We start from the raw sequence: 24624 nt of genomic DNA on the forward strand, positions 1-24624 counted from the left end.
CTTCGGCGGCGGGCAGTCACCGAGGAGGAAGAAAAACAAAAAAAGGGAAAAAGAAAAAACAAAACAAAGAGTGTCTTTGGGGTCAGCGTTGGATGTGAGGGCAATTGCTCCGGTGTGGCACGTGGTTGTGAGTGCCTGCTCTGGTGGCAACTTGTCGCTGAGAAAAAGAAAAAAAAAGGGCCACGTGTTTGGGGAAACATGGGAAAAGCACAGCAGAGTCTTTGGCAAAGTTTTGGAAAAGAGTCCGGAACGGGATCGGTACGTGCAAGAAGCGAGGGAGAGAGTGGAAGAGCTACAAGAGAGCGAGGGGGGGGGGGGCTCATTTCGTTGTTTTAAAGTCTTTGGCTGTGGCTAATCGGGGGTTCTTAGTTTAGTTTAGTGATCGCTTGGCCAATTAGATGGCCGTTGCGACCAGTCATCTGAAGTTGTCTCGATCCTGGGCTCGAAGCAGAAGAAAGAGGACTGGTGGAAGCCACCTGTGCTACCCAGGTGAGTCTTGGGCGTCCAGGGGGGCGGCGCCAGCCACGAGGAGGAGGGAGAGATGCATCAGTGAGGAGTTGTTTTGCCAGTATTGAGTCATCCAGGCGGGCCACTGCTCGGTCGAGCAGATGAAGTCGCCGCCTCTTGATGAGGGTGGAGACCAGTATTGGGTTTCCTGCTGTTGAATTGAGTGGATTGAGTAGATGAAAAGCCATATCATGTAAAATGAGATAACAAATTAATGGACTAGACTCAATTCGTAGTTAGAGACCAATTGGTGTCTGTAGGATCGATAAATCATTCTTTGGCCTCTGGGTGTAGTTCCTCAAAGTAACCACCAGATGCCGCCAAACCTGTACAACTAAGCCACCCACTCAGCATTACCCGGATAATTCCATATAAGATACAAATTGAGTGTAAATAAATGATATCCTGAATTAAGTAATAATACAAAACACAATCTATATTCGACAATTGTTAACCTGATTTTTGGATCAATGTTTGTAGCACATTGAAAGCCAACTATGAAGTTTTGCTGTCTTTTCTTTTTTTTTTCTCTTTTCTTTTATTTATAAGTGATACTGTCTTTTATCGCTGATAATATTGCTGTAACTGCATTGAAAAGATTATCTGTATGTATTGTTTGATTTAACAAAGATATATACAAGATGTGCAACAGAGATTAGAATTAACCTGTTAGGGCCCTGAGAGAATTTGGGATTTAACATGTCATGTATATATATGTTATTCATGCTTGCTTAATTAATATATCTATGATGTTATTTATTTTAACGTTCATCATTGTCGAATAGAGCTGAAGACCTTGACATATTTTCATGTATGACTCATCATTCAACGTTGTGTATCCATGACACATTTGTAAAGAATGTATGACTTCATCTTCATGGCTCGTCTGTGTAAAATTACTGGAAATGAGTCCCAAGTGCGCTTTGATATTTTTGGAGGCGGAAGGACATTCACGGAAGAAGTCAGTGACGAGGCCCAAGGTGATAAAAAGTCGTCACCAGCGGGGATCGGGGTCTTTTCTACCCTGCGATCTGGTCTGGACAGAGTGCATTCTCGAAGAAGGATTATAGCTGCCTGCCTGGGACTTTGGATTTTTTACGAAGGACTGGGATTAAGCCGTGACTGGAATTCTTCTTCTCTGATTGGTAATGTACAAATCTTTTAGCAATAATGATGTATAATAGGAAGATATGAATGACTAATCGCGTGTTAGGGTAGGGGCCATTTAATACACTCTCATATCTTTAAAATTATTTTTGCCAAAAACATCTTATTGTCAATCAGGTCTTAAGCTTTTTTGAGAAATGATCAATCTCAGAAAGCTCTTGTAAAAGGTTTATATTATTCTTAATTTTCTGTTTTTATTTTATTTTATTTTATTTTGATTGATTTAAAGTTTTATCATTAAATGTGATTTTGATGATTTATATTGGTTATCTTTTATTGTCAATAAAATTGTTTAAAAGACAATTTTTGAATCAATCATTTTATTGTTTTGTTTTAATCTTTATTTTATTTATTTTTGGTTTTATTTCTTTTTGGACGTTCTATAAGTCCAAATAAAATGATTTAAAAACTAATTGTGATTTAATTAGTTTGTTTGGTTTGTTTTAATTTTTATTATATTTATTTTTGGACGTTTTATGAGTCCGAGGTCGTTTTATAAGACCTTATTATTTGTTTTTGATTTTATTTTTATTTAGGACGTTTCATAAGTCCTTATTTGTTTTTGATTTTATTTTTATTTTGGACGTTTCATAAGTCCTTGTTATTTGTTTTTGATTTTATTTTTATTTTGGACGTTTGATAAGTCCTTATTATTTGTTTTTGATTTTATTTTTATATTTGGACGTTTGATAAGTCCTCATTATTTGTTTTTGATTTTATTTTTATTTTGGACGTTTCATAAGTCCTTGTTATTTGTTTTTGATTTTATTTTTATTTTGGACGTTTGATAAGTCCTTATTATTTGTTTTTGATTTTATTTTTATATTTGGATGTTTCATAAGTCCTTATTTGTTTTTGATTTTATTTTTATTTTGGACGTTTCATAAGTCCTTATTATTTGTTTTGATTTTATTTTTATATTTGGACGTTTTATAAGTCCTTATTATTTGTTTTGATTTTATTTTGGACATTTTATAAGTCCGCATTAATATTAATTTTTCCCCTCTTCGAGGAGGACAACAGTAACGGACGTTTGGGAGAAGGTAAGTGCATTTGAATAACCTCTAACCAATGCTTCCATCTGTATTAATAAAGTCAAATACTCCAGCTTGATATGTAACAAATCCGTATGATTCTAACAAGGATTATTAAATTACTAGGTCAATAACAAATGCAAACAACTCAGAGAAGTGGAGCTGCCAATATAAGTGAGGTGTACATGCTAGCATTCCTGGGCTCTGTGTGTGTGGTTACTCACTCAGGATTGATAGGTGTATGAAAACGGATTGGCCTCATGATAAGAAGACAGTGAACAAACCTAGGTGAATCCACTTTGATATATCGGCTTATTTAATTCCCGTCTCCTCACGCTGACGCCTTAGAGCTGGTGAGGAAAAAGGGGAATTTCTAACCCTTTAGTTGGAGAGTCGATCAGGACATATTTCCCGATTTAAGTCCTGCGGGTAAGCGGAAGTTGACAATGGATGTAGTTAAAGAGGACATAAAGGTAGTTGGTGTGAGAGCAGGGGATGCAGAGGACAGGCTTAGATGGAGGCAACTGATTCGCTGTGGCGACCCCTAAAGGGTAAAGCCGAAAGAAGAAGAAAAAGAAGACAGGGCAATAACAACAACATTTTCACATTTGATAAACTATTTACACATTTTGGGTTATTTACAAAATATGTATGCATGAGTGTGTGCATGTGTTTTGTTTTTAAACCCAATAGTGTCTTTTTGTGTGATTTTGTGTGTGGTTTTCGTCCTGGCCGTGGAACAGTGGACTAGCTCTGCACCCTCAGCAGGATCCTCGAGGGTGCGTGGAAGTTCGCTCAACCAGTCCACATGTGTTTTGTGGATTTGGAGAAGGCGTTCGACCGTGTCCCTCTGGGAGTCCAGTGTGGGGTGCTTCGGGAGTACAGGGTTCCCGGCCCCCGATACGGCCTGTTAGGTCCCTGTACGACCGTTGCCAGAGTTTGGTCCGCATTGAGTCGCAGTAAGTAAGCCACAGTAAGTCGGATTCGTTTCCAGTGAGGGTTGGACTCGGCCAAGGTTGACCTTTGTCACCGATTCTGTTCATAACTTTTATGGACAGAATTTCTTGGCGCAGCCGAGGCGTTGAAGGGGTCCAGTTTGGTGGCCTCAGCATTGCATCTCTGCTTTTTGCAGATGATGTGGTGCTGTTGGCTTCATCAAGCTGGGATCTCCAACTCTCACTGGAGAGGTTCGCAGCCGAGTGTGAAGCGGTTGGGATGAAAATCAGCATCTCCAAATCCGAGACCATGGTCCTCAGTTGGAAAAGGGTGCGTGTCCTCTCCGGGTCGGGGATGAGATCCTGCCCCAAGTATAGGGGTTCAAGTATCTTGGGGTCTTGTTCACGAGTGAGGGCAGGATGGAGCGGGAGATCGACAGGCGGATCGGTGTAGCGTCCTCAGTCATGCAGACTCTGTATCAGTCCGTTGTGGTGAAGAAAGAGCTGAGCCAAAATGCGAAGCTCTCGATTTACCGGTCGATCTACATTCCAACCCTCACCTATGGTCACGAGCTGTGGGTCGTGACCGAAAGAACAAAATCCCGGATACAAGCGGCTGAAATGAGTTTCCACCGCAGGGTGTTCTCCCTTAGAGATAGGCTCAGAAGCTCAGTCAACCGGGAGGGACTCAGAGTCGAGCCGCTGCTCCTCCGCGTAGAGAGGAGCCAGCTGAGGTAGCTCGGGCATCTGGTTCGGATGCCTCCTGGACGCCTCCCTGGAGAAGTGTTCCAGGCATGTCTCACTAGCAGGAGGCCCCGGGGATGACCCAGGACACGCTGGAGAAACTATGTCTCTCGGCTGGCCTGGGAAAGCCTTGGGATCCCGCCGGATGAGCTGGTTTAAGTGGCTGGGGAGAGGGAAGTCCGGGTTTCCCTCCTAAAGCTGCTGCTCCCGCAACCCGACCTTGGATAAGCGGTAGAAGATGAATGGATTGATGGATGGATAGTCTTTTTGTGTGATAGTGTGTGAAGCATTCTCCTGCCTGCAAGGGGACATTGCAAGATGTTCACACCCTTGTACCTCTGCCAGAAGGGGAGTGTTTTCCTGCCAATGGTTTCTACCTGTAAATTACAGACAAATGTTGTATAGTTTCCATCAATATGTAATTTTTATTATTTGTTGTAAGGTATTGTGACTTTTTTTTTTTTTTTTACCTCTCGGTCGCACTGCGTGTGACTGCGAAGGGGCCGTCTGTGTACGCTGCACCAACTGTAATTGAATGTTGTTGTAACAACTATTGCCTATGGCCCAGTCTACTCTCTAATTTTTTTTTTAAGTTTGCTTCTTCTAAAGCAAATTCTCTGCAGTTGCATAAATATTCCACTGCCCAGACAGGATCTAAGCTTGGTTAGCTCGGCAGGTGGTCACCCAACCACCAACAAAGCTCTTTTGAAGCCGCTGACCAGGTGACAAAGGAATTTATGCGTCTGCCGAAGGAGTGTATTCAAGCCCGTCTTCTCGGAGCCCGAACAAATGGCTCCAATGATTGGAATATACAAACGACTGATCAAAGGAATGTTTATGAAGTTTCTTATCAATCACAAAGGATATTCTGGCGTCTCGCCCTTCCAAGGGGGGCCCTAGATGGAGCAACACCACCGTCAAGTGGTGAAACTTGGAACTATCCTTAGTGATAATTCACATAAGTAACCGCATTTTACACATTTATACCATGATAATTCTTGACAGATAACTGAACTACGAATGATTCATGTTATGTCTTTGTGTGTATGAACATCCTATTTCATTTGTACTCCGTAAAGAATGAAAGATAATCAATATCTTTCAGTTCAGTCAGATTAGACAAGTAGAGGTTACCTCACAAGTTAGTTTATGATGCATTAATTACGATGTGTGTTAAACGGGTTGTGTGGGAAAACTGATTTGCCAGACTGACCAAATTTAATGCCAAATTATTAATCCCTTTAATAATTTTTTTTTAAAGTCTGCGCGAGCGAACAGAAGGGTGTGCCACCACCTACTGAAGCCCCGCCCATAGACTTTAAAAAGACGAGGGGACCCCTCGCTCTGCCTCTTCCTCTTGCCTCTTCCTCTTCCAACATCATCATCCTCAGGCTAACTACCTGCAAGTTTCCCAGCCTGCTTCAACTCTTTGTTCCAAGAAACTTGCTAAACACGTGGCCCCTTTTGTCCCTGGCAGCAACCGTTGTCACGAGAGCAGAATACTCGCTCCACGCCACGCCAAAGCAGGTGCCCAAAGACTCTTTTACTCCTTTTTTTCTTTTTTTCTCTTTCCATCGGTGATCGCCCGCCAGCGGCGAGCTCAGCGGCCCCGGGTACACTTGCTACGTACAGCCGGACTCAAGGTTGTTGCACCTAAGCCGCCCGCACCACCTGCTATTCGGTGGCGCCTCGCCGCGGTGCCAGCTCACCTCCAACGGCTGGCCTTCCCCGTACGCAGGCGCGTAGCGGACCGAGCTCCAACACCTGGAGTCGGACAGCTGCCCGGAAGAATCAACCTCGCCGGAGAATCAACCTCGCCGAGTCGCCAACCAATCAAGGGACGAGCCGCGCAACTACGTCAGCCCCCGAGCGGCTTCCCTTGCTCACCTGTGGAATAAACCCTTTTTGATTTTCTTGCCTTTTTTTTCAACGAACATTGACTATTTTTCACCCTTTTTCACAAGACCCTTTTGCTCGTTCGACGCAAACGATTCTCGTAAGTGTGCGTTTGATTTCTAGCTCGGCGTATCCACTGTGTGCCACTTACATTTGAAACATATCACCAATCTGGCAGGTCAAATTTCTCTTTTCCCTGTTTCCTTATTCATTCGCATTCCTTCCTTATTTTCATTCGCTTTATTTTATTTCTCTTCTGACGGTAGAATAGTTAGATAGACAGTGTTTTGATTCTGTAGTGTAGCAATCGTGAATAAATGTATGTTTTATTAACTCTATTCCGCCTAAGTCATCTGTGTTTCCGAGTGTATTATTATTCTTTTGTTAGTACAACGAACCACTGAATATCGAGTGTGGCGACTTTAGATTATAAATGACTGAAGAAAGAAGGATTTTGGTCGTTGTTTGCTCCTGTTAACCCAAAGCAAAACCAACGTGGTGCCCCTAGAGGTTATCGAGGTAAAAATAATTTACCTCTGTAACGTCCAGATTGTTCATTCGTCCAAAAGATGACCCAATTATCGCTACATAATGGTGCCGGCCGTGTGAGGCTATATAACATAAGAAGATCCACTAAAAAATACAAGACTTTGGACTTGAAAAGTAAAACACATTTCACGTAGTGTACCTAATCATTTGGCTCTGTGTAAAAATGAAAACATTTCTGCTTACATAGAACTGCACTAACTTTAACCTTCAGCGTTGAATCAAGCGTCTGTTAGCCGCCATCTTGCGTGAGTTACCACCGGAGTGGCTTGCTATAAGTAAACGAGAATAACGGGATTGATTGATGGAAGAAAAGAAAGAGCCGGTCACCGTTTGAGAAAATAGTGGCTTGTATTTGAAAACGTACGTGATAGAACTCGAGTTGTGCAACTTTTAAATTTCAGCTGGCTGAATTTGAAGTTGTTTGCCTTTGTGTTGTTGTGTTTCCGGAAATTGTGGGACGTCAGGTGACAGCCGATGTGCATCGCTTTGACCAGACTCTAGTTACGTGCTTCAGAGTAGCTAACCGCGAGCAACGTAAACGACGTCCGAGTCATTTTCCCCGTGTCCTCCTACACCTAGTTTGTGGGAGAAGTTTGAGTCGTGATTGAGCTTTCTGTAGCCGCCGACTCAAAGTTTCAGCTCGTGGCGAGCGGATTAACAGAGCGCTAAGACGTTAGCTGCTTACCTGTACCGTGTATGCATTTCCACAAGGTGGCGCCATAGTCCTTGTGAAGAGCTGTGTGGCTCGTGGAGGCGTGGTTGAGTACCTCCCCCTCCCTTCTCGTTGGCGAGTTTGAGCCACGCCTGCAGACGCCCCGAAAGGGAGTGAGTCTTGCAGGCTGTCAGCTGTCAGTCAGTGTTTGAGGTGATAATATCACACGTTGAGCTTGCTCCGCTGCCAATAGACAACTGACCCCCCACTGCTGCTTTTAACGCCGGTGGTCCTTGCTCCGCGATAATTCTGATTCAATGTTACTACACATTGCTTTTTGAATTGTTTTCCATGTCGAGCATTGTACTAAGTGATTGTAGTCACCGTTAGTACGCAAGGATAATAAAAAATTATCCACGTCCGATTAAACGCATTTGTAGGCTCAATTGACTGCTTGCGTTTAACGATTATAGTAATAGCCGACCGCATTCTAGTCTTTTACGCTGCCTAGCGTGAGAGCAATTACGGTTGCATCAACAAAACATACTGCTGGGTCAAATTAATACAAAGGAACTATTTACACTGTTGTTGTTTTTTTCCCCCATCTCCTTTTATCCAGTTTCATACTAGGCTAACTAGCTGTATTCTTGACTTAACATTCCACTTAATTTCGGGTGTTGTGTTTGTTTAGTTGGTTTGGTAAACCTAGTATTATTATTATTATTATTTTCTTCTCTTTTATTTTTTCTCTCTCATTTTTATCCACATTTCTAATTTTGTTGTTTTTGTTTGTTCTTTTGTTTTTGTTTTTCTGTTGTGTCTAGTTAATAAGAAGGTGTGTTCTAATGAGCTATTATTAGAGAGGCAGCTCTAATATTTCTGTATAGTTTTGCAGTTTTTGTGTCCCAAACCCCGTCCACAAGACATTTGCATAAAACTGTACTGACACTGTAATCAGTCATTTGACTAAGACTATTAACCCCTTTTAAGTTTATTTTCCCCTTTTCTGCTTTGTTGTTTATTTAATTTAATTTTAATTTCAACTTTTATCTCGACTTCCAAAAAAAAAAAAAAATTTGGGGGGGGGAATTTTTTTAAGATTTAGCTTTTGGGATTGACCGCTGTAACATTTCAGAGTTACTCTGTCCCTCATTTAAGCTATTCTTTGCTGAGTGAATCAAGTTGAAGTTAATATTATTATTTTTATGTATTATTTTATTTTTGTTGCTGTTTGTTTTTGTTTGTTTTGATAACTGGAATTGATTTTCCACAACTATAGTGTAAGCTGTGGGTTGCATAGCCCACTACAAATCTTTTGCTTTTGTGGCAATCTCCCTTTTGATAATTTGAACCCAGTGTGTATTGTTGACGATAATACTTGATAGCGGTAGTTAGCTAACCGCGTACGCTAATTAACTAACTATTAAACGCTAGTATAAGTTTGATCGTCTAAAAAAGCTATTGACAATATGACATCACTCCGAGAGACTCCCAGCCCCTGTGAGAGCCTAGACACCTTAGCTCAACTGGTGCAGAAGCTGACCAAGGACTTCTTACCTGGAGTCTATTAGGGATGCGGATGTCAATACGCTAAATGATAACCTCGCGCAACTCATGAGCGACGCTGAGACAAAAGCCCCAAAGGACAAATCACTCATTCGAATGCTCGGATGTCTGACGTTGAACCTTGCTGCGCAGTTGAAGCTTAGCGATGCCGAGGACTGTCAAGTGAAACACCAACTTGACATGGCACGACAGCAGAGCCGTGACGCCACGGCACAGCTTGAAGCCGCCCACGACCGAGTGAAGGTCATCGAGACCCAGCTGGTTGACGTTAAAGCGCAGCTGGATGAGGCAGAAGCCCGCGCAGATGCGGCGCTAGCCGAAAATCTGGGCAGTGATGCAGATGAGTCTGCTTTCACTCCCGACTCCCATCAAAAGATTGGTGAGTTAACCCAAGCTCTCGCGTCCGCCGAAGAGACAAATCGAGAGCAAGAACAACTGCTGAGATCCGCGGCAAATGAAATTCACAAACGAAAAGCAGAGGTGACTGACTTGACTGAACGACCGTCAAAAGACCAACTTCGGCTAGCAGAAGCTAATTACTTTCGGGTTAGTTCGTCGCTAGCTCAGTCAACCGATGAAGTGAAGCGCCTCCAAGTTCAGGTACAGACCTTTAGGGAGGAACGTAATGCCGAAGTGGACCGCTCATATGACCTGCGAACCAAATTAGCATTGACTGAAGCCGAGGTTACCCGCCTCCGACAATGCCAGCAGGAATATGAGACAGAGTTAGCTCATGTTAAACATGAGTTACAACGCGCGCAGCAGTTAAATTAGGTCTCCCGAGGAGCCTCCCGGCCGGGAGCTCCTCCCCCACACAGACCTCCTGATCCCAGAGCCACAGCATCACAGCTCAAACTGCCACCTGAGTCCGGAACCGCCTGGAGGACGCCGCCAGTGACCACCGCCGCTTTAGGCCTGGCACCTCCAATGGCCGCCTCCCCACACGTTTTTGGGCCATCAGGTGATGACAGTTTTCCAACGTGGACCCATGTCGACTCCCCCGTTGGAGAGACAAATGGGCGTGGCCTGGAAAGATTTGGACAAGCTGGCTCGAAACATAGCCAAATTCGAACCGAAATCAGGGGGGTCCCACAACACAACAGAGTACTTGAAAGACATCAACTATCATCTCCAGAGGTTCCCAATGGCAACCGTGGAAGATAAGTTGTACTTGATTAAAATGACGTCCAGCCGAGCAGTCAATAGACTGCTGGAACGGCAGCCCGCTGATGTGTTGTCTGACCCCTTGGCACTGCACCAAGCCATCTCACGCGAGTTTGACGGCTCCCCTGGGTTGTCGGGCATGGAAGTCGCCATGTTCGTCAAACAGGGAAAGCAGGAGTCTCATCAGGCTTTCTATAGTCGTCTTCGCGATGCCTATTTTGGGACTCGTAACGAGCCCAACATGGAGATCCTGGTTTTAAAACGTTGTTTGTCCGAAACCTCCAACAAAACCTTAACCACTACTTGGGACTGGCTTTGTGTCCTGAGACACTGAATAGCTCGCAGCTATGTGACTTAGCAGCTAGGGGCTATGCAAAGCTAAAATTATCCGCCCCCAAGGTAGGCGACGCAGGAATTTATAAAGTGGATGTGGGTCCCCCTTCGGAGCTGGAGGGAGCTTGCTCCTTTGCTCCGAGGGAAGACCAGACTAAATCAAAAAAGTCAAAACAGTCCCGCGCCGCGCGAAACCGGAAACCGCGCTCCAAAACCGACTACTCGCGTGACGAGAAATCGGACGGAGAAAAGCAAGCTGACGACTGCTGGCGCTCCAAATTTGCTAAAGGTAAGCCCGATTCGCGCTATCTTCCAAAACGTGATAAAGTCGAACGTGTGCCAGCAACCGATTCCTGCCGCGAGTCCCGGAACCGCCAAGTCGACTCCGAGACCGACCACAATGCAGTTGCCGACGGCATATTGAAGGCACTCCTGAAATTGTCAAAAGACTCGTCAAAAGACCCGTCTTTATGACTAACCGACGGCCAGATGCCCACTGAAGTGACCCACCAGCAGAGGTCACCAGCGGAGCCTCCAGTAGCCGACACTCAGACACCTCCTAAACCGCCTTCTGACTCAACGATATTGGTACTGCAGGTTGATCCAAATACAGCAGACCCGCATGTATCGCGATCAACCGATGACGTGAGACCCTTACAACAGCTTTTAGGTGATCTCACCACCAGGGGGATAGCTCGTAAATTCTATCTGAGCGTCACCCTGGAGCGAGCTCTAACCCACGAAGCCGTTGTAGATCCCGCTGCAGACATCACGGTGATGTCCTACACGGTGTTCGAACGACTCCGCGCCGCGTCACAAGCTAATAGTCGACCGCTCCGCCTACGGCGGTGCCCACTCACCGTTAGCGCCTTCTCACCTACTAACACAAAGCTGGAATCTGTCGCGATGGTACACTGGTCCATTGGCCCCATGGAATTCATTCATCCAGTCTATGTGGGACCCATTGAGTCAGTCCCCCTTCTTATTAGCCAAGACCTGTTGTTCCGCTTCCAACCCATCATAGACTACCAGAGACTCCAGATTTGGGCCCAGGTGCGGCAGGCCCTGCCGACATTTCCTTCGGGCCCTGACCAGGCTCAGCTCTGCACTGTGACTCGGGCGCAGCCACCCCACGGGGAAGCAGACGCCCCCACAGGGAGCTGGGACACCACTCAGTCCAAGGCCGGGCCCCTCGCGTCCCCAACAAAGGACCGGCTGAGAAGCCATGACACCTTCCTTTGTGACCTTGACCCACCACCGCCTGATGCAGGGTACGCCCCGCGCATCATCGGAGGTGTCCACGTGCAAGGTGCACCTGTTCTTGATGCTGTCCTCGCCTTGTGGGCTGACAAATCAGCCATTTCTGCAGCATTCGCTGACAACTTGCGAGATCTCGACCCGAACATTCTTTTCGTCTCCAAGTCTTGCCGGTTTCCGTTGAACACGGAACCTCCTCTCACAATAACTGCAGTGGGCGTGTGCGCCTTAAACCTTCAGTGGAAGCAGCACTCACTGACCCACTACTTCTTGGTTGTCCCGGACGCGCCTCACACCCTTTTCGTCGGTGCAGATTTGCTTGTTCGTCTTGCCGTCCATGTGGACACCATCAACAACGTGCTTTGGTCCCTCCGGAACCTCTAGCTTGTGTTCCCAGTCTTCCAAACATGAAGTCCGGGCAGACCATCCCAGATGCTTGCGAAGTCTTAAACGAGGATGAAGTGATCGCTCCGGCGACCACGATCAACATTCCGGTTTGCTTGGTGGCGCGAGCTAACCAGGTCTTGAATGCTAGCTCCGCTTTCTTTCAACCTTCATCGGAATTCATGAACCTGTCGTTACTCTTGGAGGCCACGCCCATGGTGGACGCCTCCCTCACCACTCTGATCTTGGTTCACAACCCCCTTTCATTCGACGTTCGCATACCAAAAGCGACCCGTTCCTCCGAGCGGAGCGGCCTGCTCATCCGTTCCGACTTCCACGACTTCACTCTAACGGTGCCTGTGGTTGGACACATCCCATCTGACTTGTTCTTGACTGAAGACACCGGTGGCCGAAGACTCACCAGGCCATCTCAGCTTGTTACGGTCAACCCTGCCGGTCCCACCAACGATGAAGACATCGTCCGGGTGGACCTGGGGACAGACCAACAACTGGTGATTTATGCCTTGAGCGCGTTGCCTCCAACTCCCTCTAGCATTCCCTCTGGAAACCCAGAGACACCTCAACCAACCACGACTCCAAATGGGGACCTTCAACCGTACCCAGAGTTCGAGGCGCACCTCCAAGAAGTTCTGCGCCGACGCGCTCCGGTCCGAACAGGACCGCGAACGTTTGCGCACCGTGTTAATGAAATACACACCCTCTTCTGCCAAGGACTCCTTGGATTGCGGGTTGACGGCACTACATGTGGTCCGCATCCCGACTCAGCCCGGCGCTCCTCCAACTTTCGTGCGCCAGTACAAGATTCCGATAGCTTCGTACGAACCAGTACAGAAGACTATCGACGCCATGCTGGAAAAGGGCATCATTCGCCCCTGTAACAGCACCTATTCGGCTCCATTGTGGCCAGTCTTGAAGCCAAACGGCACATGGAGGCCGACCATCGACTATCGCAAACTGAACCAACAGGTTCCTCTTTCGCGATGGCCCATGACAACTTGAACAGGAACTTCCCAAGGTTCGAGATGCCAAATTCTTCACCACCATCGATGTGGCTTCGGGGTTCTGGACGGTCCCAGTAGACCCCAGGGATCAATACAAGTTGGCATTCACCTTTGGCAACAAACAGTACACTTTCAACCGGTGTCCATTCGGCTACGCCAACTCGCCAGCCGAATTTAACATCTTCCTCAACAAGGCGTGCCCTGACGCCGCCGCCAGGGGCAACCTCATTTATGTCAATGACATTATGATGAGGAGCTCCTCTTTGGATGACCACTTGATGGAAATCGACCACGTTCTTGGACAGCTGTCTTCTGCAGGCGCCAAACTGTCCCTCCTGAAAGGTCAGTGGTGTCGCACGAAGGTCAACTACGTGGGGATCTTGGTCGGGCCGAACGGGATTGAACCACAATCCAGCCGTATTCAAGGCCTTCTTGACATCAAAACCCCCACCGATGTGTCAAAACTGCGCAGCTTCCTTGGCGTGTGCAACTATTTGCGCAAGTTCATTGAACATTTTAATGACATAGCACGCCCTCTTACTAACCTGCTGAAGAATGATACGCCCTTCGATTGGGGTGACGAACAAAACAACGCGATGAATATGCTAAAACAAAAGCTGGGCTCCGCCCCCTGTCTCGCGTACCCCGATAGCAACAAGGAATTTTTCTTGGAAGCAGGATTCTCCGACCATTGTTTGAGTGCGGGTCTATACCAAATGTACGACCAGGATAAACGCGTTGTAAAACAGTAAAACAGTGAACGGCCCCAAGTTGAAATACTCCGACTGCGAAAAAGCCCTGCTTTCCACAGTATGGGCAATCAAACATTTCTCAAACTACATTGGATGCCAAAAAGTAACGATTGATACTAACCATCATCCGGTTACTTTTCTTAACAACCAACGCATTCGAGACGGCGTCGTAACGAACGCGCGCATTGCCGGCTGGCTTATGGCGTTACAACGTTACGATGTTCGAGTCCGGTACACGAAAAACGCAAAGTTACCGCTGCTAAATATTCCACTGCCCAGACAGGATCTAAGCTTGGTTAGCTCTGCAGGTGGTCACCCAACCACCAACAAAGCTCTTTTGAAGCCGCTGACCAGGTGACAAAGGAATTTATGCGTCTGCCGAAGGAGTGTATTCAAGCCCGTCTTCTCGGAGCCCGAACAAATGGCTCCAATGATTGGAATATACAAACGACTGATCAAAGGAATCTTTATGAAGTTTCTTATCAATCACAAAGGATATTCTGGCGTCTCGCCCTTCCAAGGGGGGCCCTAGATGGCGCAACACCACCGTCAAGTGATGAAACTTGGAACTATCCTTAGTGATAATTCACATAAGTAACCGCATTTTACACATTTATACCATGATAATTCTTGACAGATAACTGAACTACGAATGATTCATGTTATGTCTTTGTGTGTATGAACATCCTATTTCATTTGTACTCCATAAAGAATGAAAGATAATCAATATCTTTCAGTTCAGTCAGATTAGACAAGTAGAGGTTACCTCACAAGTTAGTTTATGATGCATTAATTACGATGTGTGTTAAACGGGTTGTGTGGGAAAACTGATTTGCCAGACTGACCAAATTTAATGCCAAATTATTAATCCCTTTAATATTTTTTTTTTAAAGTCTGCGCGAGCGAACAGAAGGGTGTGCCACCACCTACTGAAGCCCCGCCCATAGACTTTAAAAAGACGAGGGGACCCCTCGCTCTGCCTCTTCCTCTTCCTCTTCCAACATCATCATCCTCAGGCTAACTACCTGCAAGTTTCCCAGCCAGCTTCAACTCTTTGTTCCAAGAAACTTGTTAACACGTGGCCCCTTTTGTCCCTGGCAGCAACCGTTGCCACGAGAGCAGAATACTCGCTCCACGCCACGCCAAAGCAGGTGCAAACTACAACGCTGACCCCAAAGACTCTTTTACTCCTTTTTTTCTTTTTTTCTCTTTCCATCGGTGATCGCCCGCCAGCGGCGAGCTCAGCAGCCCCGGGGTACACTTGCTACGTACCGCCGGACTCAAGGTTGTTGCACCTAAGCCGCCCGCACCACCTGCTATTCGGTGGCGCCCCGCCGCGGTGCCAGCTCACCTCCAACGGCTGGCCTTCCCCGTACGCAGGCGCGTAGCGGACCGAGCTCCAACACCTGTAGTCGGACAGCTGCCCGGCAGAATCAACCTCGCCCGAGAATCAACCTCACCGAGTCGCCAACCAATCAAGGGACTACGTCAGCCCCCGAGCGGCTTCCCTTGCTCACCTGTGGAATAAACCCTTTTTGATTTTCTTGCCTTTTTTTTCAACGAACATTGACTATTTTTCCCCCTTTTTCACAAGACCCTTTTGCTCGTTCGACGCAAACGATTCTCGCAAGTGTGCGTTTGATTTCTAGCTCGGCGTATCCACTGTGTGCCACTTACGTTTGAAACATATCACCAATCTGGCAGGTCAAATTTCTCTTTTCCCTGTTTCCTTATTCATTCGCATTCCTTCCTTATTTTCATTCGCTTTATTTTATTTCTCTTCTGACGGTAGAATAGTTAGATAGGCAGTGTTTTGATTCTGTAGTGTAGCAATCGTGAATAAATGTATGTTTTATTAACTCTATTCCGCCTAAGTCATCTGTGTTTCCGAGTGGATTATTTTTCTTTTGTTAGTACAACGAACCACTGAATATCGAGTGTGGCGACTTTAGATTATAAATGACTGATGAAAGAAGGATTTTGGTCGTTGTTTGCTCCTGTTAACCCAAAGCAAAACCAACGTGGTGACCCTAGAGGTTATCGAGGTAAATATAATTTACCTCTGTAACGTCCAGATTATTAATTCGTCCAAAAGACGACCCAATTATCGCTACAGTTGTGTAACTTGCGTTAGTACATTGTACATACATTGCACATTTACAGAAGCATGACTGTGAATATTGTCATCCATACAAGTAATTTAATTCCTGTGGCATTCAATTTACTGAACTAGTACAATTGTGATCACTCGATTTACAGAAGCACCGAGAAAAATGCTATAAACGTTAGCTTACCTCCATAGCTTCCAGAAGCTTCCGAGGATAAATCTCTACTGCTGCTACTTTTGCCACACTTGAAGGGATCCTTTCAACTGATGAATGCGGCTCGAGTTCGCCAAATTCGTCACCGGATCCCTCGTCAGATGACGTTGAATCGTCAGAGATTTTTAGCACTCGTCCATTCTCGCCCACCCGTCCCCACCACTCCACAACCCTCCGCTCTTCTTCTTTGCTAGGAAATCACACCCTTCTCATGGAAAGAGACCACCACTGCCATCAAGAGGGCACAGTTAGTAACTATAGTGCTTCACGGGCTCAATACTCAGAGGGAAGTTGCCCAAGAGTCTCATCCACCCATTTATAAAAAACAACAACCAAAAAACAGACAAAAAAAAACAGTTGACGAGACTTCTCACCTGCGGGTGGTAAAGAGTTAAGGAATTAAATGAATTGAATTGAATAAAACTCTGCATAAGCCAGATAACGACCCTGTTGATTAGACTCAGCTTGTGTTGGAAGAAGGAAGCCTCCAAAACCTGTAGGACTTCAGCCCCTGATTTAGGGGCAGTCTAGAGCCCTGCTTCCCCTTGCTAAAATATTTTTTCCTCATCATTAGATTTGTACAATTAAAATGGCAAATTACAGGGAGAAAAAAAAACTTGAAATGATTTGTCTTGGGCTCAATTGAACAGGAGTGTGCAGATATTACTGCAGATATTATCCAGTGCGCATGCTTGAAAGAACAATGGATTTTGTATACACCTAGACTGTGTATACTTTGTTTATGTGCAGTTCTAATGAATAAAACATCAAATCAAGTACATATGCAATCTCACCACAGCAGGATTGAGGCACCAGAAACTCAATGACAGAGATCCAGTCTTCACTCTGACTCTTTGGTGTTGTCTGTGGCCCTGTTGGGCAATGAAGCGCTGCACATCACTCATGTTTGGCATGGCTTTACTCATCCAAGAATATGTCTTTTGAAGTACAACTCTGTAGTCTTCAGAATACCTACATATAGCCAGACCCAGACAAAGAAACACACTCACGATACATGAACAGATTTGTACCATTTACATGCATCGTTGGCATTCAGTCTAATGCCGATAATAATCTGAGAACTGATGCCATAAAATGTCAACAAACATTAACATCAATTCAAGAATCAGCAGCACAGAAAATTGATTGTCGTAGGTTTGGTTGCGTGTTTTGGGGATGACACAAACCTGCAGTTGTCTCTGTAGAGTAAGTCAAGAACCAAGAAGAGACCTTTGAGAATACTGGATGATGATGAGCTGATGGTTGAGACCTGCATCATGTCATCTTTAAATCCCGTAATCTTCTCCTTTTCCAGCACGGCAGCCATACTCTGCTGCAATGTGAGACATAAATTAATTATAATTAAATAACTTTGTGACCAATGTGATTTTACTGATGATGAAATGTGCCACATTGTGAAACTGTTTTATGTGACTACAAATACAGTACAGTTACACGAGCCAACATTGTGTTGGTCCTATGTCCCTGGGCCAATACGGCACTGTGTCACACCACCATGTATGTACTTTACAGTGGCTGGCCCATCAGGGCATTACCAGTTTCTCTGGATGTACCAAAGATTTGGCCCCCAAAAATGGTCCAAATATGTGTAATGAATATCGGCCGGTTGTAACTTTTTGCAACTTCAGTTCCAAAGGAACTCCACTCCTGTGTCCTGGACATGCCACCGTGGGTGATGGGGAGGACAAGAACATCCCCCACAAACAGCCACACACGTTCTGACTGACACGCGCACACATACACAAGACAGAAAAGTAAAAGCCTTCTCAGAAACTGATTTTGCAACGGAACAATGAATTATGAAATGTTATGTTTGCCAATTTTAAAATGTTGACTCCATGAAATGTCAAGAAAATGTTCCATTGCAGTGGCAGATTCTCCACTAAACTTTCATGCGTATGCACGTTTTAAGAGTGTAAGCCAGGCAACATTTAATTTGAGGTATTCAACTGTACGTGTTGCATTGATTGAATTTTGACCTTTGAATCTGGATCCCATATTTGTCGAGATTCTATCTGATTAGTCTTTACCAAAACCCTATCAAAGCTGGTAACTTTCCACTTTGCCCTTACCAGACCCCCTGTGGAGCTAGGCCGCAGCCCCCCTATAAAAGGACGCTCCCTGGTTGATTCTTCTCTCTCTTTTGCTGCTCTGCTCTTTTGGGCCCCTGGCTCTTTTGTCCCTGCTCTCCACGGCTGCTGGCTCCCCCACTCCATCGGTCGCGGCTGCCAGACAAAGGGCTAGTAGCCACAGCTAGCGTGACCACTGACCACCAGCACACGGCTCGCGTGGACACGTGCCGAACTCAGGGAAGCCATCGCTTTGTGACAGGTGCAGCGAAACACGCTGCTTTTGTCCCTGCACAGGAACAAATGGATGGTGCCTTTCCGGCATCCCGAGGCCTCAACCAAAAGGGCCTCTTCCCAGCCAGCAGGATGACCCCGTGAAGCTCAGTTGGCCAGCCGGACGACCTGTCTCTCACTCTCCTGAACTGAACCTTCTTCATTCCATCTTCAAACGGGCTTGGCGAGTCTCCACCCAGTGTTCTGCTTCTCGGACCAACCCCGACCATCTGTAAGTGCAACTTTGCAGGCATTAGCCAGATTGTACAATTTGGTGCAAACTAGGTTGAGTGTGGGTCCCATGTTGGTCAGATTTAAGAAATCAATCACCTTGCTTAAGACCGTTTCTCTTTTCTTGGGTTCTTTTTCTTTGATTATTTTATTATTTTAGTTCTTGTTTTATTTCTTATCAAAGTCGTTAGTTTTGCTTCTTTAATTTCGAAGTAGATTTTCACACATAGGTTAGAGAATAAATATGCACAAAACTCAAAACCTGGTTTTACTGTGTGTGTGTTTCATCAATTTATAGTGACCTCTAAGCTGAACAAAGAACTCACAAAATTGTAGAAAAGGTACATCCTTCATTTTAATGACTGATTCAATGAGTTTCTCATCTGTTATCCTGATAAAATTATCTAAAAGAGATGTGGGGCTCCGCAGGCAAGCTCAAAGTTAATTTAAATATTAAGTTTGAGTCTCCTTCAATTAGCCAATTGATTTATTTTTTTTACCAGAAATATATTTATTGACATTTTTCAAATAAAAAAAGAAACAACAGCTTTCAACAACTTACAAAAAAAAAAAATATATATATATATATATATATATTCTCATGACATAGAAATTGTACAGGCTAGCTCAGAGTATTGTCCAACATCAAGATTGCCCTTGATTGTATCTTACAAAATTAACATTACATACATAAAAAGGGGCACAAGAAATGACAAATACTGAGTACAAAATTACATGAAAACAAACAAACCCCACCCAAAAAAATAAAATAAAAATAATATGTACACACACACACACACACACACACACACACACACATACATAAAGGTCTAACTTGTCATCTTCAGCCCAAGTTTCTTAACGATTATGTAAAATCGAGAAGAACAAACTCAAATTCACAGTACAGTACACAACCAAACAGTTTCATGCATATTACATACATTAAATTTCAACAGAAAAAGTATTTATTTAATGGACTGCAGAGGACCACCAAAAAAAATCACACCTCATTAGGCTCATTGGCATGACTGATATCCACACTCTCCAGATAGTGCATAAATGGGCCCCAAATACTTTGAAACAATGACAGTTTCCCTTTAATAATGTAGGTTATTTTCTCCATGGGTAAAGTTGTGGACAGTTCCTTAATCCAGTCGATGAACTTTGGTTTACTTGTCCTCCTCCATGAGAGTGCTATGACTCTTTTTGCAAGCAAAAAACATAAATCCAGAGCAGTTATTATTTTCCCAGACATCTGATGATCATCAGGATATAATCCTAAAACAAACACCTTAGGTTCAAGAACTAGTTTCACATCCAATATGCTTTCTAAGGCTTGTTTGACCTCTTGCCAAAAGTGTTAAACTTTATTACATTCCCATACACAGTGAAAGAATGTCCCCTTTTCCACCCCACACCTGAAACACCAATCAGGGATGGCACCATTATACTTATTAAGCTTTTCTGGTGTCACATATGTCCTCATTAACCAATTATACTGAAGTAATTTAAGTCGGGTATTGGCAGTCTTCATTTGTGCTTTAGCACATGCCTTTCCCCAATCCTCTGGAGAAAAGCTCCCCTGTAAATCTTCCCTCCAGGCATTAAGTTTCTGTACAGAGGACTCGGAAGATCCTGCTTCCAACATTCTGTACAACTTGGAGATGATTCCCTTTCCATAGCAATCCTTTTTCATTTCTATTTCTAAATTAGACAACTTGGGAATCAACATGCATTTTTTGAGCCGATCTGATAAAGTTTCTCACCTGAAGATATTTAAATAGATGCTTGCGAGGAACATCATACTTGGCAATCAACTCATCAAATGACATCAGAGTTCCACCTTCCGGACCCCTGAGATCCCCTACAGTCTTCAAACCTTTTTCAGCCCAAATCCTAAACCCAGGATCGGCTCTGCCTGGAGGGAAGAAAGAATTGCCCCATATCGGACTAAAGCGTGATAAGGAGGACAATTCACCCATGTATTTTTGTACCTGATACCAAATTGTAATCATATGTTTAACGATAGGATTCTTTGTCTTATTTTTTTAGCATTATAACTTTTGATGAGTACAAGTGCTGAGGAAGAGGGAGGGGGACAGAGCAGGATTCAATATACATCCAGAGTGGGAAACATTTATCTGTAAAATAAAACATCACAGTCCGTAATTGTGCTGCCCAGTAATACCATATAGGGTTAGGGCATTTGAGGCCGCCTCTATCATACGGTAAGTACAAGAGTGACAGACGTAACCTTGGTCTTCTATTATTCCACAAAAAGCGAACAAAAATGCTCTTTAAGTGTGGAAATAGATTAGTAGGAGGTGGCAATGGGATGTTTTGAAACAAATCTAGAAGTTTAGGCATTATGTTTGTTTTAAGAACATTAATTCTTGCTATAAGTGATAAGGGCAAAGAATTCCATCCGTCGAGTGAGGAAGTAATAGAATCAATCATGGGGGTATAATTAACCATAGCTATCTCTTTTATACATGGAACGATCTTAATGCCCAAACATGAAAACCACTCTACCTTTTTAATTGGGAAAGAATTTTCAGCCATCATCCTTTCTTCTGTGTTAAGTAACATTAGAGAAGATTTTTCTTTATTTACTTTATACCCTGATATCCTTCCAAACATGTTAATTCGATCTAACAAGGCTGGGATACATTTCTCCAGTTCCCTTAGAAAAAGGATAACATCATCAGCAAATAAGGAGATTTTATGTTCCTATTGGCCTATACATAAACCAATTATAGATTTATGAAACCGCACTGCGATGTCAAACGGTTCGATCGCTAAAATGAATAATAAGGGAGAAAAAGGACAACCTTGCCTACATCCCCGTTTAATTTGAAATGGTTCAGAAATGACTCCATTTGTCACTATTTCAGCATATGGTTCATTGTAATAAGTTCTACCCACCGACAGAAAACATCCCCACAACCAAATCTTTTTAAAATTTCAAATAAATAGTGCCATTCAACTCTATCAAAGGCTTTCTCAGCATCCAATGATAGTAGAGCAGTGTCTGTTTTCCCTTCCCAATTATGTAAAACATTCAGTACTCGTCTCACATTGTGAAATCCCTGTCTGCGTACAATAAAGCCATTCTGATCATCTGCTATAATGTCAGGTAATATTCTCTCCAGTCTCCGACCCAGAACTTTACAAAGTATTTTTAAGTCCACATTAAGGAGGCTTATTGGTCTGAGATTTCCGCATTCAGTGCATGGTTTACCAGGTTTGGGCAATAGAGTTATCAACACTCCTCTCAATGAAACAGGAAGAATTCCCTTTTTTTTTTTTTTTTTTTTTTTTTTTTTTAAGAGCTCAGAATTGTTCATTCGGTAGTCTTACCGATTCAACGTCTTATCATCATTGCTCTTTTTTGTGTGTGTGTGTGTGTGTGTGTGTGTTGGTGTGTGCGTGCGTGTGCGTGCGTGCGTTTGTGTGCGTGCGTGCGTTTGTGTGCATGTGTTTGCGTGCGTGCGTTTGTGTGCGTGTGTGCATGTGTGTACAAATACGTATAAATTTATACTCATTAATTAACCTAAAACCTTAGAAAAATCCCATTACCCTTCACCTTAACCAGGTACTTCAAAGTCTCGCCAGAGTCGTGAAGTTCAAATGGTCAGGAGATCAGAGAAAAGGTCAAAAAAGATCAAGAAAGATAAATCAAAGTGAAATCCAGCACCGGCCAGACACTTCCTGCCTTCCCCATGGTTACAGAATCAGAGTCTTACGCTGACCCCAGAAGCCTCTGAATTCCAACAAATTAGCGAGATCTCAAGAGTCCGGGGGAAAAACTAAAGAGAGGAAGGAGGGAAGGATCGATGAGGCAGAGTGAGATCCATAGAAACCAGTACATCCAATCCATCAAAGTGAAAAGACAGACAGGGAAGGGGGGAGGGCGGAAGCGGGGAGGAGACGACAAGGAGACGACAAGAAGGCGAAAGGGCGGCTGCAGGGCAGGAGGGGGGGGGGTAGGAGGGAGGGCGACAAGGGAAAAGGGACCAGGAGGCAGAGGAGGACGGGCAGGGGGAGGCGAGGAGGGAGAGGAGACAGGGGGGAGGAAGGGGGAGGGGAGAGGGAACCACGGGGCACACCAGAGGCCCACCCGCCCCGAACCGCGCCGCCAGGCACGGAGCAGCGGACCGCGCAGGGACGGCACCACCCCGGGCATCAGGGAGAGCACCCCAACACGGCACCCCACAGCGGGCCCAGGGAGCGGCCAAGACGCAACCGCCACCGAGCAGACAACGGGGGGGGGGGCAGAGCCACCCCCGCCCGACCACGGGGGACAGCGTCAAGAAAATTGACTAACTAGCATGCAGTAACACCAAGTGTTGATGCTTAGTGCCCACTAGAAATAAATCTTAAGGAGTTAGTAAGTATAGTGTTGTATAGTGTGGTGTACTCGAGCCCACTCGGAGCAACTAGGTTCCTGACTATATAAAAATAAAAACAATCAGTTACAAAATACCAAATACAGAAGCAGCGAAAACAGAAGTTGCAACGATGTGGTGGCTCTCGTTAACAGGCAGAATCTAGGCAGGATTAAGTTGCCAAATTAAGATTAAAATATTCTATGTACATAGACCATATTTGTTTAAAACTTGATACTTGATTTTTATTTAAGGCAGAGATTTTTTCCATTGAGATATAATTTATTAGTAGGTTTAACCAGTGGTCGATATTTAGAGATTGTTTATTTTTCCAATTAACAAGAATTATTTTTTTAGCAATAGTAAGGGCTATAAGTATAGATTGAGATTGTTTACATGGTAGCTCAATTATTGTTAAGTCAACTAGTAAACACAATCTTGGAGATAAAGGAAGCCTACAGTTTAATATATCAGCGAGCTTTTCCAAGATTTTAGTCCAGAAATACAGCACTGGAGTACATGACCATAAAGCATGAAGATAAGTATCGGCAGTATTTTGTGAGCACTGGAGACAAATGTCGGAGTCAGAGAGTCCCATTTTTTTCATCATATATTGTGGAATATATGTTCTATGAAGTATCTTATATTGGATAAGTTGCAAATTTGTATGTTTTGTCATTTTAAATACATTTTCACAGATTTGGGTCCAAAAGTCTGGTTCCGGAACTATAGACAAGTCTTTTTCCCATTTTAAAGTCGGTAAATACGTTTTATTTGTGTATAAAAATAACATATATTTTTGATATTTTTTTTGTTGTTGTTGGAGAAAGCTTTATAATATCTTTAGCTAAGACAGGCAGTTGGAGCGTATCCTGAAGTGTTGGGATTTGTTTCTTAACCATATTTTTAACTTGCAGATAATGTAAGAAATTTCCGTTTTTTATTTCATATTTTTGGACCAAACTTGTATACGATATAAACGTATTATCTGAGAAAAGATGATAAAGGTGTGTAATTCCTTTCTGTTCCGATAAGCTTAAATCGAACAACTGATTATTACATTGAAAGTCGGGGTTATGCCAAATGGGAGAGAGTCCACAGGGCGCCAATTGGGAGTTAGTCATTTCTAATGCCTTCCACCAGGCAGTCAGGGTGGCGGCTATCATTGGGTTTTTAAAACAATTATGTTGTTTTGTCGATTTTGTAATAAAGAGTAAATCTGAGAGTCTAAGATTATTACAATCCTTCTGCTCCAATTCCAGTTATTATCTCTGTTGGGTTGTGTCCATAGCACAAGATATTGTAGTTGATTAGCTATATAGTAGTACATAAAGTTTGGTGCCTCTAAACCTCCTTTAG

General features: G+C 44.2%; 1 protein-coding gene across 5 annotated transcripts in view; it reads right to left on the reverse strand.

The window, feature by feature from the left end:
* The window catches only part of brip1 (BRCA1 interacting helicase 1), a 484938-nt gene that overhangs the window by 189702 nt on the left and 270612 nt on the right, over positions 1–24624 (reverse strand). For all 5 annotated transcript variants that reach the window (XM_077540670.1, XM_077540669.1, XM_077540668.1 and 2 more), the window contains 2 exons: positions 17471–17616; positions 17078–17255 (listed from right to left, as the gene is read on the reverse strand). In XM_077540670.1, coding sequence (XP_077396796.1) covers positions 17078–17255; positions 17471–17616 — 324 coding nt within the window. The remainder of the gene's footprint in view (positions 1–17077; positions 17256–17470; positions 17617–24624) is intronic.

Source organism: Festucalex cinctus, chromosome 13 (genome assembly GCF_051991245.1).
Source record: "Festucalex cinctus isolate MCC-2025b chromosome 13, RoL_Fcin_1.0, whole genome shotgun sequence".
NCBI classification, from domain to species: Eukaryota; Metazoa; Chordata; class Actinopteri; order Syngnathiformes; family Syngnathidae; genus Festucalex; species Festucalex cinctus.